The following is a 14,516-nucleotide window of genomic DNA, read 5'->3' as shown; positions in this document are numbered from 1 at the left end:
GGAGCGAGATAGTTATAAAATTGTAGAATGAGCTGGTAAATAAGGCAAGGTAACGGCTACAGCAAATGAACACACACAAGCAGTATACAAATGGCACTGAAATAGCTAAGGATAACAGTGATAAAGCATTATGTGTCTTCGTTAAAAATTAGTTTAAAAAAAATGATTGTGGATGATCAGCCAATGAATGGCGGCGCTGGCTCGAAGGGCCAAATGGTTTCCTCCTGCACCTATTTTCTATGTTTCCAGTTGAGGCAAGGTGATAGTGCTCTTGACTCTTACAAAATGTCCATGGCATTATTTTGAGAAAAGGAGATTGGTTATTCCTGATGTCCCGACCATTATTTATCCCCCAGATACCATCACTAAAAGTAAATTGCCTGGTCACATGACAATGTTTTTTTGGGTGTAGATTTCTATGTGGAATCTGATTGCTTCATTTTAGGCTACTATTATTACAACAGTGATAACATTTACTGAGCATTTTGTTATTTGCTTTCTTAATATCTCATTTTGTGGATTTAGTTTGACAACACCTTGACTGGAACAGCGTAACCATGTGGAATCTGTAAAGGGTGGAGATGAATAAAAATGAGTTTATCTGTAAATGTGATCCTGAGCTGATCCCACATTACCAGTGCATGGCCACCAGATGGCGTGTGAAAGCTGGTTACTCCTCTCCCTCTGATGGTAACACAATACTTTCCAGCAGCCCATCTAAAATCAGCAAAATGTCTTCTTGAGAAGCAATAAACACTTGGGTTTATCTTGCAATTTTAATATTGATTGGCCTCACAAGACTTTGGCTTTGAAGGTCCGCACAGAGCTCGAGAGACATCATTAATGTTTCCATTGACAGAATTGTCAAGAACCAGGGGTCACAGTCCCAAAATATGGTTCATCATTCAAGACAAAGATGCGTTTCTTCACACAGTAATGAACACTGACAATTATTACCAATGAGTCCTGTGGGAACTTAGTTGTGAAGCCTCTTCAAGTCAGATGCCAGAAGAAGTTTTAAATATAAGGAGAAATCGAACACATGGGTTAGCACGGAAAAATAGCACAGAGTGAAAGATTGTCGATGCTTATTGAATGGCGAAGTGAGTGACCAACTCCTGCTTCTATTTCTCATGTTCTTAAAGGATTTCAAAACCATTTGCGTTTAATAGTGGTGATCCTGCGCAAAAAGCTACAAGTAAAAATGAAAGCAAGGTGGCGCAATGCAGTTTAGAGCTGCTGTCTCATCGCTCTGGTGACATGGTGTTATACAAGAATTCCCCCAACCAGTCTGTACCCATAGCACAATCTTTAAAGTCCATAGCGCTGCAGCCGACAGCTCTTTGTTTAAATTTCCATGTGTTAAGCCGACAGCGCTGTTTAAACCTTTACGCGCCAAGTTTGTAGCGCTGTGTGTATTGATTTGCGCGCCAAGTCTGTAGCGCTGTGTATTGCTTTACGCGCCAGTCTGCGGCTGTTACCAAAAGGGAAGGGGGAGGGGGCTTGCTGGGATGTAGTCCCCTGCCATTCGTTATAGTTTGAATTTGGGAGCAGCACTTTGGCCAGGACTTACTGGCGGTTATTTCTTACCTGTATAAAGGCAGGCACCAGTAAGCCAGGGGGAGAGGGAGAGATGGAGAGAGGGAGAGGTGTGCTGCTGTAAAACTGGACCCTGCACATATCAAGACAAGTATTGTTTTTGTCCTCTCTTACCAATAAAACTGATTTGCAACTAAACGGATGAGAGTTCCTTTTTTCTGTTCTACTAGTCAGATCCTTGAACCTGTCCTTTGCAACAAGTGAGTTCAATTGGTGCTGTCAGTGTGGTTTAACAAACTCCATGTAAATATATGAATTTCCTCCCACACTGTGTGTTTAGTTTAGTTTAGAGATACATCACAGAAATAGGCCCTTTGGGCCACCGAGTCCGCACCAACTAACGATCTCCACACATTAACATTACTCGACACACACAAGGGACAATTTTACATTTATAGCAAGCCAGTTAACCTACAAACCTGTACATCTTTGGAGTGTGGAGGAAACCGAAGATCTTGGAGAAAACCCACGCGGTCATGGGGAGAACGTACAAACTCCGTACGGATAGCACCCGAAGTTGGGATCGAACCTGGGTCTTTGGCGCTGTATGCGCTGTAAGGCAGCAACTCTACCGCTGTGCCACCCTGCCACCCAGGGTGACTAGTGTGTGACTCCTAGGCTCGATTAAATAAACTGCAGCAGCTGAAAATATGACAATGTCAGAAAATTCTCGAGCTGCTCAGCAGATCTTCCAGTAGCTGCTGAGAGAAGACATGGTTAACATTTCAGACTGATAACTTTCCTTCATTTCTGAAATGTTCTTTCCCCATTTTGTTGAGTACAGAGAGCAACCCTGTTTAATTTAATCATTCTGATGTATTTGATTGTCACATAATAAATGCCAAATTCACTCTGCTTAGGACAGTCACACACAAAAACAGACAGATCCTAATCTTTATACCATTGGCCCATTTGTATCTAAACAGAACAGGAAAAAACTAAATTTCTGCATAACAGTGACCTGATTTTCATAACAAACTGCTGTCTCCAATAGCCAGGCAAAATGGATTTACTGAATCGAAAGGTTAAAAGTTAACATGTAATTCTGGAAAACTTTAAGGAATTCCTTCGAGTGCAAGTGAAGTCACTGGAATTCTGTAGATTGATGAGTAATTAGAAGGGAATGGTCTATTGTATATCCATAAAATGGGAAGAGGGTAGGCCACTGGATCTCTATTCAGTGTTGTGCAGATCACCTCGATTGCATGCAAGGGGAATTTTGTTTGAATTGGTTGTATTTTCTGTTTGCAGAGCTATGAAATCAACTGTACAGCATCAAAGTAAAACCCATCAAGAATTTTCAGATCAATGAACTGAATTCACTCAGCAAGCAACAACCAGACAGGTGACACTTTACTCGTGAATTAATTGCAGACTTTTTCAAACTGATAATCACAGAGATTAACATTCAAAAGTTACTTGCACAAAGTATCCCTTCATTTTATTATTTTTCTTTAAATATTAAGATATAATAACATTTATTTTTCTGTATACAAAATGGTCATTTATTTCTCACAATGGCCACCAATCTACGTTCCCTCTCGATCAAAAGGAACCACAAGCACACCTAGAGTGAGCACAGTTTTCATCAGGGTGCAGGTCATGTCTTGTGATTCATCGTGTTGAAATATTGGTCAATATACAGGAGGCCATGTAAGGTATAAAATCCCTAGGCCAGTCAGAAGTCGCTAGGCCCAGAAACAGCCCATTGGGAATGTCAGGTTTGGTTGGAACCCAAAAACCTTTCCATTGTCAAATTGCACATCTCATTCCCCGCACTGCAACTATAGGCTATCACAGTCACTGCTGAGAGACCTCAAATTATTAAACCCAGCTAGCAGCCCAGGCTCTGTGAAGGTTGAAAGGAAATTGTCTGCTGAGCACCTTATTGGGTACCTCTTTGGTTGAAGGTGGTTGACTGTACCTGACCTTTGGGTTTCCTTGTGAACCAAAAATTGGGGCGCCAGAGGAGATCGAAAGTGGAAAAGAGATATGCGACCATGAAATCATAACATTAAAAATAAATATAAGTAATGGTAAAATCTGAAAATGAGGACTTTCATTCTCCTTACAATCTAGAGGAAACAACGGAAGGACTCAGTGGAGAAAGGTTGCGTGACTTTCTTAGTCCTTTGTTAATGGGCTGGACACTGGTTTTACACCCCACTCGGTCACTTGAGTGCAGAGTGAAGATAAAGAGTGTGTAGAACCAGTGGTGCACCTCTCATCCCTTTGGTTTTGGAAGAACAGGTTGGGGGTAAAATTGTCTCCCATGAATCCCTGACCTGTTCTGCCCACAGGAAAGCCAACAAAAAAAACCTTGCAAGAAGCACATGATTAAAATAGAATTACATCAAAGGTAACAACCAGAAGAAGCATCAATTAACCCTATGACCACCTCAAGACATCAGCAAAGCTATCCCCCCCATGCCCCCCTCCTCTCATTGGGACTCAGTTTAATTAAGATCATTACAAATTACTCCCTCTAACAAGCCTGACCCTGTTAACATTCCTACTTTTCCAGTCTGGGTTAGAAATATTTTCGTTCTGCACAAGTTTACAAAAAGGGATGTGGGAGGAGTACTGTTGAATTTGGGACTGATTCATAACTCCGTCAAAGACCACGGTTGATAAGCCAAAAAAGATCCCATGATTACAGAATAACACCAGCCTCTGATTTACTAGGAGTTCCACTCTAGAGAATTGCCTTGCAGCTGCTGACCGTTCTAGCACCATGATTTGGCAGGTATGTGACATATGTACCCTCTTTGGCAGTCTAGGGGGAAAGTCCTTACTTTAGCTCAGGGGACCCAGTGAAGAATATTACTCCAATGCACTCTCCACTAGATGAAAGGCACTACTGTGGAATCCCTCTTGTCAGAGAAACCATTTTAGCAAGGAGGTAAGAGTACAAGGGTCTGAAGATAGGCTTGGGGTGTGGAGATTCAGGCAGTGTAGCATTACCTGCCCTTTTTCTGCCCAACCAAATTCACTTCCATTCCACTCAACTGGACCGAACTTCAATGGGGCAGAAAGCCAGGAGCTGATAGAACGATGCTAGCACCCAAAACCAATTTCTACTGCAGTGTTTCTAGAAGTAGAATTTGGATATAAGAAACAGTATCAAAAGCTACAGAGAAGGAATGTTTTTTTTAAAAACTTATGAAAATGATCTTTTCTTTTAGAAAGTTAAAACATTTTTTGCTTTTTTTCCCCCTCCAAATATAACAATTGGATCCCACCCCTCCCAACTGGCCTCGCTGCCAAATGGTCCAACACAGTGAGTCCACCACAGTGCGCAGTGCGTAGGCAGGTTGGTATCTGATGTGTGCAGGGACGGGCAGAAACACTGGGACGGACTCGGGTCTCCTCTGGATAGCCTGCCGACACAAGCAGTCAGTCAGGAGTTGATCCGAGGCTTGCTCTAATGTAGCTCACAGCTGTTAATCACAAATAGTCTGCTGCACTATTGGATCCAATTTCCCTGCAAAACAAAACAAAAATTGAAAAAAAAATTACTAAAATCTACCGGCTCGGGACAAGAACAGCTCAATAGTAAATGCTGCACAGTTTTCAACGTTAGAGTCGGTTAGTGCCCGTCACCTCACTAAAATAATTCTTCTGCAGTCAAGTTCCCTGGGACGTTATCTCGCTGGTTTTATCTTGCACTAAACGCTATTCCCTTATCTATACATTGTAAATGGATCAATTGTAATCATGTACTGTCTTTCTGCTGGCTGGTCATCAAGCAACAAAAGCTTTTCACTGTACCTCGTATTGTCCACGTGACAATACATTAAACTGAACTGAACTGGGACACTTTGTGATGTCACTCATCCGATCAGTCTGAAGAAGGGTCTCGACCCGAAACGTCACCCATTCCTTCTCTCCTGAGATGCTGCCTGACCTGCTGAGTTACTCCAGCATTTTGTGAATAAGTACCCTATTGGAAAGGGTAGCTGAGACCTTCTAGCAAGAACAGCTGAGAGTAGTTGATAAAGAAAGTGCAAGAGCAGGGTTCATTCACCTCCACCATTTCCAAGAGAAGACCTGGAATTTACGCCACACCAGAAAAGCCATGGTGGAACAAGGATTGGTTGCAAAGAGTAAGAACAGTTGTGTGTGAAGTGGTGTGGGAAGTGGATGGTGGGTGCAGGAAACACATTGCAGCTGAAAATATTTTTTTGGTCGATGTCCCTTTCTGAGGAGCAGGCGAATCGTTTTTCTGTTGAGTTAATGCACGTTACAGAACAGATGGATAAAAGCAAAGTACAGCAGATTCAGGAGATCTGAAATAAAAACAAACACTATAAATACTCGGTAGGTCAGGCAGTACCTTTGGAGAGAGAAACAGTTAATGTTTCAGGTCGATTACCTCAGGTTTGGGTTTTCGACATTGCAGCAGCAACTTCAATGGGCACAAAGCTCTTTCAGACAAATTGCATCCGTGAATAATAACATATAAATACGAATATTTTTTTCTACAGCAACGAAGCTGTCAGGTCAGTAAAGCATATCCCAACAGTGTTTAGTCAAATGTATTTTAAACAAGCCAGTGGAGGAGGTCAGAGATTAGCAAAACAGACTTTGTCTTCTCCTTTACTGGGACCTCATAATCAGTAGCATCCCAGAGGACTTCTACTGAGGGGAAAAAAATACAAATTATTCACCTACGGTTGTGCTTCCGCTATTTGGTGATCTAACCCATGAAGTGGGAACGGCAGGGCAAGCTTTGAAACATAGAAACATAGAAAATAGGTGCAGGAGTAGGCCATTCAGCCCTTCGAGCCTGCACTGCCATTCAATATGATCATGGCTGATCATCCAACTCAGTATCCCGTACCTGCCTTCTCTCCATACCCCCTGATCCCTTTAGCCACAAGGGCCACATCTAACTCCCTCTTAAATATAGCCAATGAACTGGCCTCAACTACCTTCTGTGGCAGAGAATTCCACAGATTCACCACTCTGTGTGAAAAAAAACTTTTTCATCTCAGTCCTAAAAGACTTCCCCCTTATCCTTAAACTGTGACCCCTTGTTCTGGACTTATCATATCATATCATATATATACAGCCGGAAACAGGCCTTTTCGGCCCTCCAAGTCCGTGCCGCCCAGCGATCCCCGTACATTAACACTATCCTACACCCACGAGGGACAATTTTTACATTTACCCAGCCAATTAACCTACATACCTGTACGTCTTTGGAGTGTGGGAGGAAACCGAAGATCTCGGAGAAAACCCACGCAGGTCATGGGGAGAACGTACAAACTCCTTACAGTGCAGCACCCGTAGTCAGGATCGAACCTGAGTCTCCGGCGCTGCATTCGCTGTAAAGCAGCAACTCTACCGCTGCGCCACCGTGCCGCCCTTGACTTCCCCAACATCGGGAACAATCTTCCTGCATCCAGCCTGTCCAACCCCTTAAGAATTTTGTAAGTTTCTATAAGATCCCCCCTCAATCTTCTAAATCTTTGCTCATGTGAAATAAAGTACAGCCTTTGCTTCTTCCCGCTATTGAGGATGAACAGTGGAAACGGTTTCTTTACTAAAAGCTTAATATGATAGGCTTAATCTTAAAGGCCTTCTTATCAGGTTGCCGTTCTGCCCTTTCTCTTCTGAGCAACGATAAGGTTTGTGGCTAGGCCCGAAAGTGATGTGTTTGGAGCAACCTCTCCCTCCATGGATAAATATTAGAACCATGGGATTGAGCTTGAATCTCTAGCGGATTAGCTCCTGGTGTACTCATTGAGGGCCCTGGTGAATGTTGTAAAGCAAAGGATCTTTGAGGGGAGGTACATTGTATTTTGAAAGTGGCATCAAGGTAGAAAGAGTGGTCAAGAAGGCTTTTGGCACATTGGTCTTCATCGGTCAGAGTACTGAGTATAGAAGGTAGACACAAAATGCTGGTGTAACTCAGCAGGTCAGGCAGCATCTCTGGAGTGACTTTTCAGACGCGAGTCTGAAGAAGGGTCTCGACCTGAAACGTCACCTGTTTCTTCTCTCCCGAGATACTGCCTGACCCGCTGAATTACTCCAGCATTTGTGAATCTGTGGAATTCTCTGCCGCAGAAGGCAGTGGAGGCCAATTCTCTGAATGCATTCAAGAGAGAGCTGGATAGAGCTCTTAAGGATAGCGGAGTCAGGGGGTATGGGGAGAAGGCAGGAACGGGGTACTGATTGAGAATGATCAGCCATGATCACATTGAATGGCGGTGCTGGCTCGAAGGGCCGAATGGCCTCCTCCTGCACCTATTGTCTATTGTCTATTGTCTATTTTGTGTCTACCTTTGATCAAAACCAGCATCTGCAGTTTTTTTCCTACTGAGTATAGAAGTTGGGATGTTATATTACAGTTGTACAAGATGTTCATGACGCCACATTTGGAGTATTGTGTTCAGTTTTTGGTCATCCTACTGTAGGAAATAAGTTGTCTAGCTGGATGGAGTACAGAGAAGATTTACGAGGATTTGCGAGGATTCGAGGGTAGGATAGGATATGATAACTGAGTGCTCCAGCAGCATGCAGGAAGGCACTTGGCAGAGCTGCTGATCATTGCAGTCTGTCCGTAGTGCATACCTTCCACCACACCCTCACTTTCAATCTGTTCAAGTGGGGAGGTTGTTTGAATTCAGCAAAGAAATAATTGCAGCAGTTCCACACAATCAGTTGAATGCAATGGGAAGCATTTTTATTTCTAAATAGCTGCTATAATATGTTAGCTGGATATTTTTACCACACTCTCCATTATCTTGCATGGCAGTTACTTTGTATTACAAAACTTCTAATTCGGCAAAGTGGAAATATTAACATACTATTGTTGGAAACAGTAATGTCCCTGCACACCACCCCGATCGCAATACCCAATTTATTTGAGCCGCCTCAGTGATTATTTTTATTTGTGCATAAAAATAGGATGCTTCTTTAGTATTTGCATGATGTGATTTTTAATTTCCATTCATGATGTTCACCTTCTCACTTGCACATCGGCCTCTGAAGCTTTGTGCCATTTTACTCATGCAAGTGAGGGTCACATGATGCAGACATAAGTGAAGCATCCTGTACATGGTCCAAAACTTGCAAACCCAGCCATTTACAGTGTGCTGATGAACACAGTGAGACCAGTGAGCTTAGTTAGAATAGTCAGGAACTTGGTACTTTCAGTGGCAAACAGATGATGAACAGTGAGCATCAGGGAGAGCACATTGAGGAATACTGCATGTGGAGCAAGGAACAAGGCGACATTAAGGGGACGGTGGGAAGAGTTACCCACGTTTTTGGAGTCATTTTTTTTTTAAGAGCAGAAAAGGATGAAAATAGCAATGAATTCAGTGCTTTTGGTCAGATTTGGGTTAAGATGGGTGAGAAAGTATGAGAAAGGTGAAACAGATGTTAATAAGTGCAGAATGAAAACCGTTGCATTAAACAGTGAGAAAAAGAAATAGGATAATGGAGAATTCAGTATTAATAGCAAAGCAAAGAGTAAAGAGCATCAAAGCACTGAAGATAATGAAGAGTGTGGAGTATGTAGCAAGTTACATGGCAAAGACAGTAAGGAGCATACGAATATGGGTCGTGTTGAAAGTGGTTTAAGAATAGCAATTCATACAGAAACATACGCAAACATTCATACAGGGACACAATGGAAAACATTCACACATTGTCCACGTGTGCGCACACGTGTACAAGCATGCAAACATGCAAATACACACATACGCAGAAATATCGAACGATTAAGGCTTGCAAAATAGAACTATCTCTCTACCAAAGGGCTAGTTCAAGAAGTGGTCCAGTTACAAAGATTTTGCTGTGATTACAGTCGCTGATGCCCACCTCTCATGATGTGCTTTCTCTTGGACAAACTTCCTGCGGTCAGTCTTATTGGAGTTGATCACCTCCATTTGGGCATTGCTTAGGTATTTGGAGGCCTCTTGTGACCAGCTGATGTAATCATTTGACCTGTCGTGTGGCCTCTTCTCTCTTGTATCCCTGGGTGGCGGTTCCCTGGCCTCGACTGGGAAGAGAGTGGAATAATGATCTTCCAGGGGCGATCCCTCGTCATAAAACAGCAGGCTCCTGGAACGAACTGGGAAAAATAAACAGTAATTAATCAGCAGGCTGAGCGTTCCCATCGCGTATATTTAGACAGAGGAACTGCTAGCTCCCAAGAGATAGCCCAGCCAGACTGCTAAGGCTAGGAGTTCTACCTTCACCACAAAAGTACATCACGTTAGGTGTTCATTATGAAGGGATTTGGATTAAAAGTGGAGTGAAAAATCACATTTTCCCCACTCTATAATTGGCAAGATCTTTGCCCCCAAACTTTCTAACCAGCCCGCCTACATTTATGTCCAAGTCCTTTATATATGTTACAACCAGCAGAGGGCCCAGCACAGATCCTTTCTGAGCTCCACTGGTCACTGACCTCCAAGCTGAGTATAAGAAAATAACTACAGATGCTGGTACAAATCGAAGGTATTTATTCACAAAATGCTGGAGTAACTCAGCAGGTCAGGCAGCATCTCAGGAGAGAAGGAATGGGTGACGTTTCGGGTCGAGACCCTTCTTCAGACTGATGTCAGAGGGGCGGGACAAAGGAAGGATATAGGTGGAGACAGGATGATAGAGGGAGATCTGGGAAGGGGGAGGGGAAGAGAGGGACAGAGGAACTATCTAAAGTTTGAGAAGTCGATGTTCATACCACTGGGCTGCAAGCTGCCCAGGCGAAATATGAGGTGCTGTTCCTCCAATTTCCGGTGGGCTTCACTATGGCACTGGAGGAGGCCCATGGCCTCCATGGTCAGACTGGGAATGGGAGGGGGAGTTGAAGTGCTCGGCCACTGGGAGATCAGTTTGGTTAACACGGATCAAGCTGAGTATTGTCTTCCCACCAAACTCTGTCTTCAACCAGTAAACTAGTTCTCAATCCATACGACCGAGTCATTGCTAATCTTGTGCATGTTAATCTTCTGGAGCTGTTACCATGTGTTTTAAAAAAATCAAATGCCCGACTAAAATCACGTAGACAATTGATATTGGCTCTGTTGATGGCTGAGGCTGGAAAAAGACTTTACTGTTATTGAAGTATATCTAAAAGGCAATTGGTGCGGTGGGAAACCAGGCAGCTAGTTCATGCACAGCAAGTTCCCAAGGAAATAAAATGATTGTAAGCTGAAGACTTCCTGTGTCACTACAAATACAAATAGCTTTTATTGTCATTCAAAAATAAATTTGAATGAAATGTCGTTGCCATGCAGTCATGACAGTAAAGAACACAAGGCACACAATTACATCGTTTAACATAGACAACCATCACAGTGACTCTTCCAGGCTCCCCCTCACTGTGATGGAAGGCAAAAAAAGTCTTATCTCCTCCTTTGTTCTTCTTCCACAGTCAGGCAGTCGAACTGCTGCTTCGAGGCGATCGAGGCTCACGATTTTTGAAGCCCCCGCCGGGCGATGGAAGGTCCTGCGGCCGAGCCGCGCAGGGCGATGCGATTCGGGGCGGTCGAAGCTGCTACGACTGGAGCTCCCGAAAGCCTGTCGCCAGCCAGGGACCCGCGAGCTCCTGATGTTACGGTCCACAGAGCCCGCGGCCGTAGCCTCCGAAGGTAGAGTCGCAGCCACAATCACAGCGCCACCACAGCCTTCCGAAAGTCGGCCAGCTCGGAGATGGTGAGTCCAGGCCCTGCGACCGGAGCCTTCAAGGTCGATCCAGCTGGAGGCCGCCAACTCCACGGTGTTAGGCCGTAGCGCGAACGGAGACACGACACGGAAAAGGGTCGCATCTCCGTTGAAGAAGAGATTTAAAAGAAGGTTTCTCCCACCACCCCACCATCCCCACATAATACACAGCTACAAATAGGCTATTACGTACATCTAACACTAACAAATAGACAAAGATGAAGCAAGACAAACAGACTGCCAGAATATATATAATATACAGGAAAATACTGAAGCATGGGAAGTCTGAGGTAGAAGGAGAAAATGCTTGAAAGCAGGTCAGGGATGACCTAAGTCACACAATGAAAAATATCCACCTTCCAAAGAGAGGAGACCCTTGTCTGAAACATTGTCTGTTTTCCAGCCAGACCTGATGAATATTTCCAGATTTTTCATTCTACATGAAAATATGTTTGGAAGGAGCAATGGGACCTTGTGCTGTTACCAGGACAACACCATTACATCCCAGTGCACCAATGATTCATAACTTCTCAGGATTGCTGTCTGCTCATTTTGGGACAATTGAGGAAATCACAGTAACATTTTTGCCACTGCTGGCGAAACAAGCAGACTATTTGACATCCTTAAAAATTGCAGGTTCGAAACTGGGCAATTTAGTTCTTAAAATTGATTGGAGCCTAAATGCAGCTCAGTTGGAGTTAGTGTATATTCTGAAGGAATGAGCAACCCAAAACCCTTAACCCTAGGTTTGCCGAATCCTGAAGCAAAACCTTGGACATTATTTGGGCAACCAGATCCAGGCAAGCTTAAGCAGCAATATTTACAGGAGCATAAAACTTCAAACTAGCACATTTGTGTCACCAACGTGATCCCATCACCAGTCCCATCTTCCCAGGGCCACCCTTTTCCTCCTTCTGCCGAGACCGCCCACCGAAACTCCTTCGTTCATTCATCCCCTCCCACCGTAACCACCGCTTCCCCAGGTAGTTTCAACTGTAACCACAGGAGATGAAACACTTGTCCCGATACCTCCTCCCTCACCTCCATCCAGGGACCCAGAAGCCTTTCCAGGTGAGACAGAGGTTGACATGCACCTCCTCTACCTTCATCTACTAGATCCGCAGTGTTGCCGCTGTGGCTTCCTGCAAATCGGTGAGACCAAGCGCAGACTCGGCGACCATTTTGCCGAGCACGTGCTCGGCTCACCAAGGCCTACAGGAGCTCCTGGTTGCTAGCCATTTTAAATTCTCTTTCCATTCCCATACTGACCTTTCTGTCCTGGACCTCCCCCATTGCCAGAGCAAGACCACAGACAAACTGGAAGAACAACACCTCATATGCCGGTCAGGTAGCTTACAACTCCACGGTATGAACATTAAATTCTATAATTTGGGGTGGCCACATGAACCCCGCACCCGCTCTCCCTTCGTCCTTCTCTCCTAAACCACCCCTCCCCCCCCCCCCCCGCTCTAAACATCCCCCTCCCCTGTGTCCCACCTGGACTTGCTTGGAAGCTTGACCTATTTCACCCCACCCCTTCCACTTACTTTCCTTCCTCTAGCTTCACAGTTTGCAGCTCTTTCAATCCTATTGCCTCACACCTTCTGTCTTTTCATCTCTTGCTTTGTGCACCATCTGCCTATCAATATCCTCCCCTCACCTGTATCAACCTATTACCTGTCAGGTTTTGTCCTGCCCCTCCTCTCTTCCAACTTTCTTCTCCCGCCCCCCCCCCCCCCCACCCCTCCTTTGAACAATAAGTCTGAAGAAGGGTCCCAACCCGAAACATCGCGTATCCATGTTCTCCAGAGATGCTGCCTGGCCTGCTGAGTTACTCCAGCACAGTGTCTTCATTTTAAAGTATGATGAATTAGACTGATGTTCCAAACAAGGCCCCGCTTTGCTCTGGGTTGAATCCTTCTGAGCACAAACAGCTCCAGTGGGACCAACTCTGAGATTTGATTGGCTTTTTCCAATCTAGCCTTGGTATGTGTTTGCCTATTTCCATTAAATACACAGTTACGTGGATGGATAACTCTAACCATGGATATGTGATGGGCTTGTGCCCAAGAGCAAAATTATTTTCCTTTTATATGCACTCCTGGTTTTGAAAATGTTGAGCCAATGTTGCAACAGGCCTGGTTCCATGCTGGCAATATTTGACCAGCACACAACCCAAGAGGGCCCATGTGCTCACAAGTACCTGGAGTACTGTGTGCAGCTTTGGTCTTCAAATTTGAGGAAGGATATTCTTGTTATTGAGGGCGTGCAGCGTAGGTTTACTAGGTTAATTCCCGGAATGGTGGGACTGTCATATGTTGAAAGACTGGAGCGACTAGGCTTGTATACACTGGAATTTAGAAGGATGAGAGATCTTATCGAAACGTATAAGATTACTAAGGGGTTGGACACGTTAGAGGCAGGAAACATGTTCCCAATGTTGGGGGAGTCCAGAACAAGGGGCCACAGTTTAAGAATAAGGGGTAGGCCTTTTAGAACGGAGATGAGGAAAAACTTTTTCAGTCAGAGAGTTGTGAATCTGTGGAATTCTCTGCCTCAGAGGGCAGTGGAGGCCAATTCTCTGAATGCATTCAAGAGAGAGCTGGATAGAGCTCTTAAGGATAGCGGAGTCAGGGGGTATGGGGAGAAGGCAGGAACGGGGTACTGATTGAGAATGATCAGCCATGATCACATTGAATGGCGGTGAAGGCTCGAAGGGCCGAATGGCCTCCTCTTGCACCTACTGTCTATTGTCTATTGTCTATAAGAGGTGACGGATAAAGGGAAGGAGAGTGGGAACAGAGTGCAACAGTACTTACTCTGACTTGTGGTGTAGGCATCAGGAGCAGACAACGGAGCTGTTTTGACTGTCTGGGAGACAGTTGAAAATTCTGGGAGACAAGGCATAAAGGAACCCAAGACAAGGACAAAACAGACCACCACCACCTGTAATGACAAACAAAATGTCCATTAAAATGGCACGCACAAAACCTCTGTTTTTGTGGAAGGAATCAGATTACAAATAGATTGCCAATCTGGAGTGCACTTGGTTTGAGATGGGCAAACACCGGATTGCACTGTGCCACGATGGACACTGTTTGAAGGACAGGCACACACCTGTTTAGTGGTACAATGTAGATAGACTAAACAGTAAAACTTGGCTGCAGCCCGGTATATTCCTCTAGCACAGGATGCGACAGAATTTACAGATCTAGCAACAGAATTTTCAACGT

General features: G+C 44.4%; 1 protein-coding gene across 2 annotated transcripts in view; it reads right to left on the bottom strand.

Annotated features, from left to right (window-relative positions):
- Positions 1 to 2,965: 2,965 nt before the first annotated feature.
- The window catches only part of creb3l1 (cAMP responsive element binding protein 3-like 1), a 121,790-nt gene continuing 110,239 nt past the window's right edge, over positions 2,966 to 14,516 (bottom strand). The window contains exons 10-12 of one of the 2 annotated variants that reach the window (XM_078415100.1): positions 14,103 to 14,229; positions 9,433 to 9,685; positions 2,966 to 5,083 (exon numbers count right to left, since the gene is read on the bottom strand). In XM_078415100.1, coding sequence (XP_078271226.1) covers positions 5,047 to 5,083; positions 9,433 to 9,685; positions 14,103 to 14,229 — 417 coding nt within the window. In that variant the 3' untranslated portion in view covers positions 2,966 to 5,046. Of the gene's footprint in view, positions 5,084 to 8,283; positions 9,686 to 14,102; positions 14,230 to 14,516 lie in introns of those variants that run through there. The other variant, XM_078415099.1, reaches the window with a different exon arrangement.

Source organism: Rhinoraja longicauda, chromosome 18 (assembly GCF_053455715.1).
Source record: "Rhinoraja longicauda isolate Sanriku21f chromosome 18, sRhiLon1.1, whole genome shotgun sequence".
In the NCBI taxonomy this organism is placed as follows: domain Eukaryota; kingdom Metazoa; phylum Chordata; class Chondrichthyes; order Rajiformes; family Arhynchobatidae; genus Rhinoraja; species Rhinoraja longicauda.
This window is presented reverse-complemented; position numbering and strand designations above follow the sequence as displayed.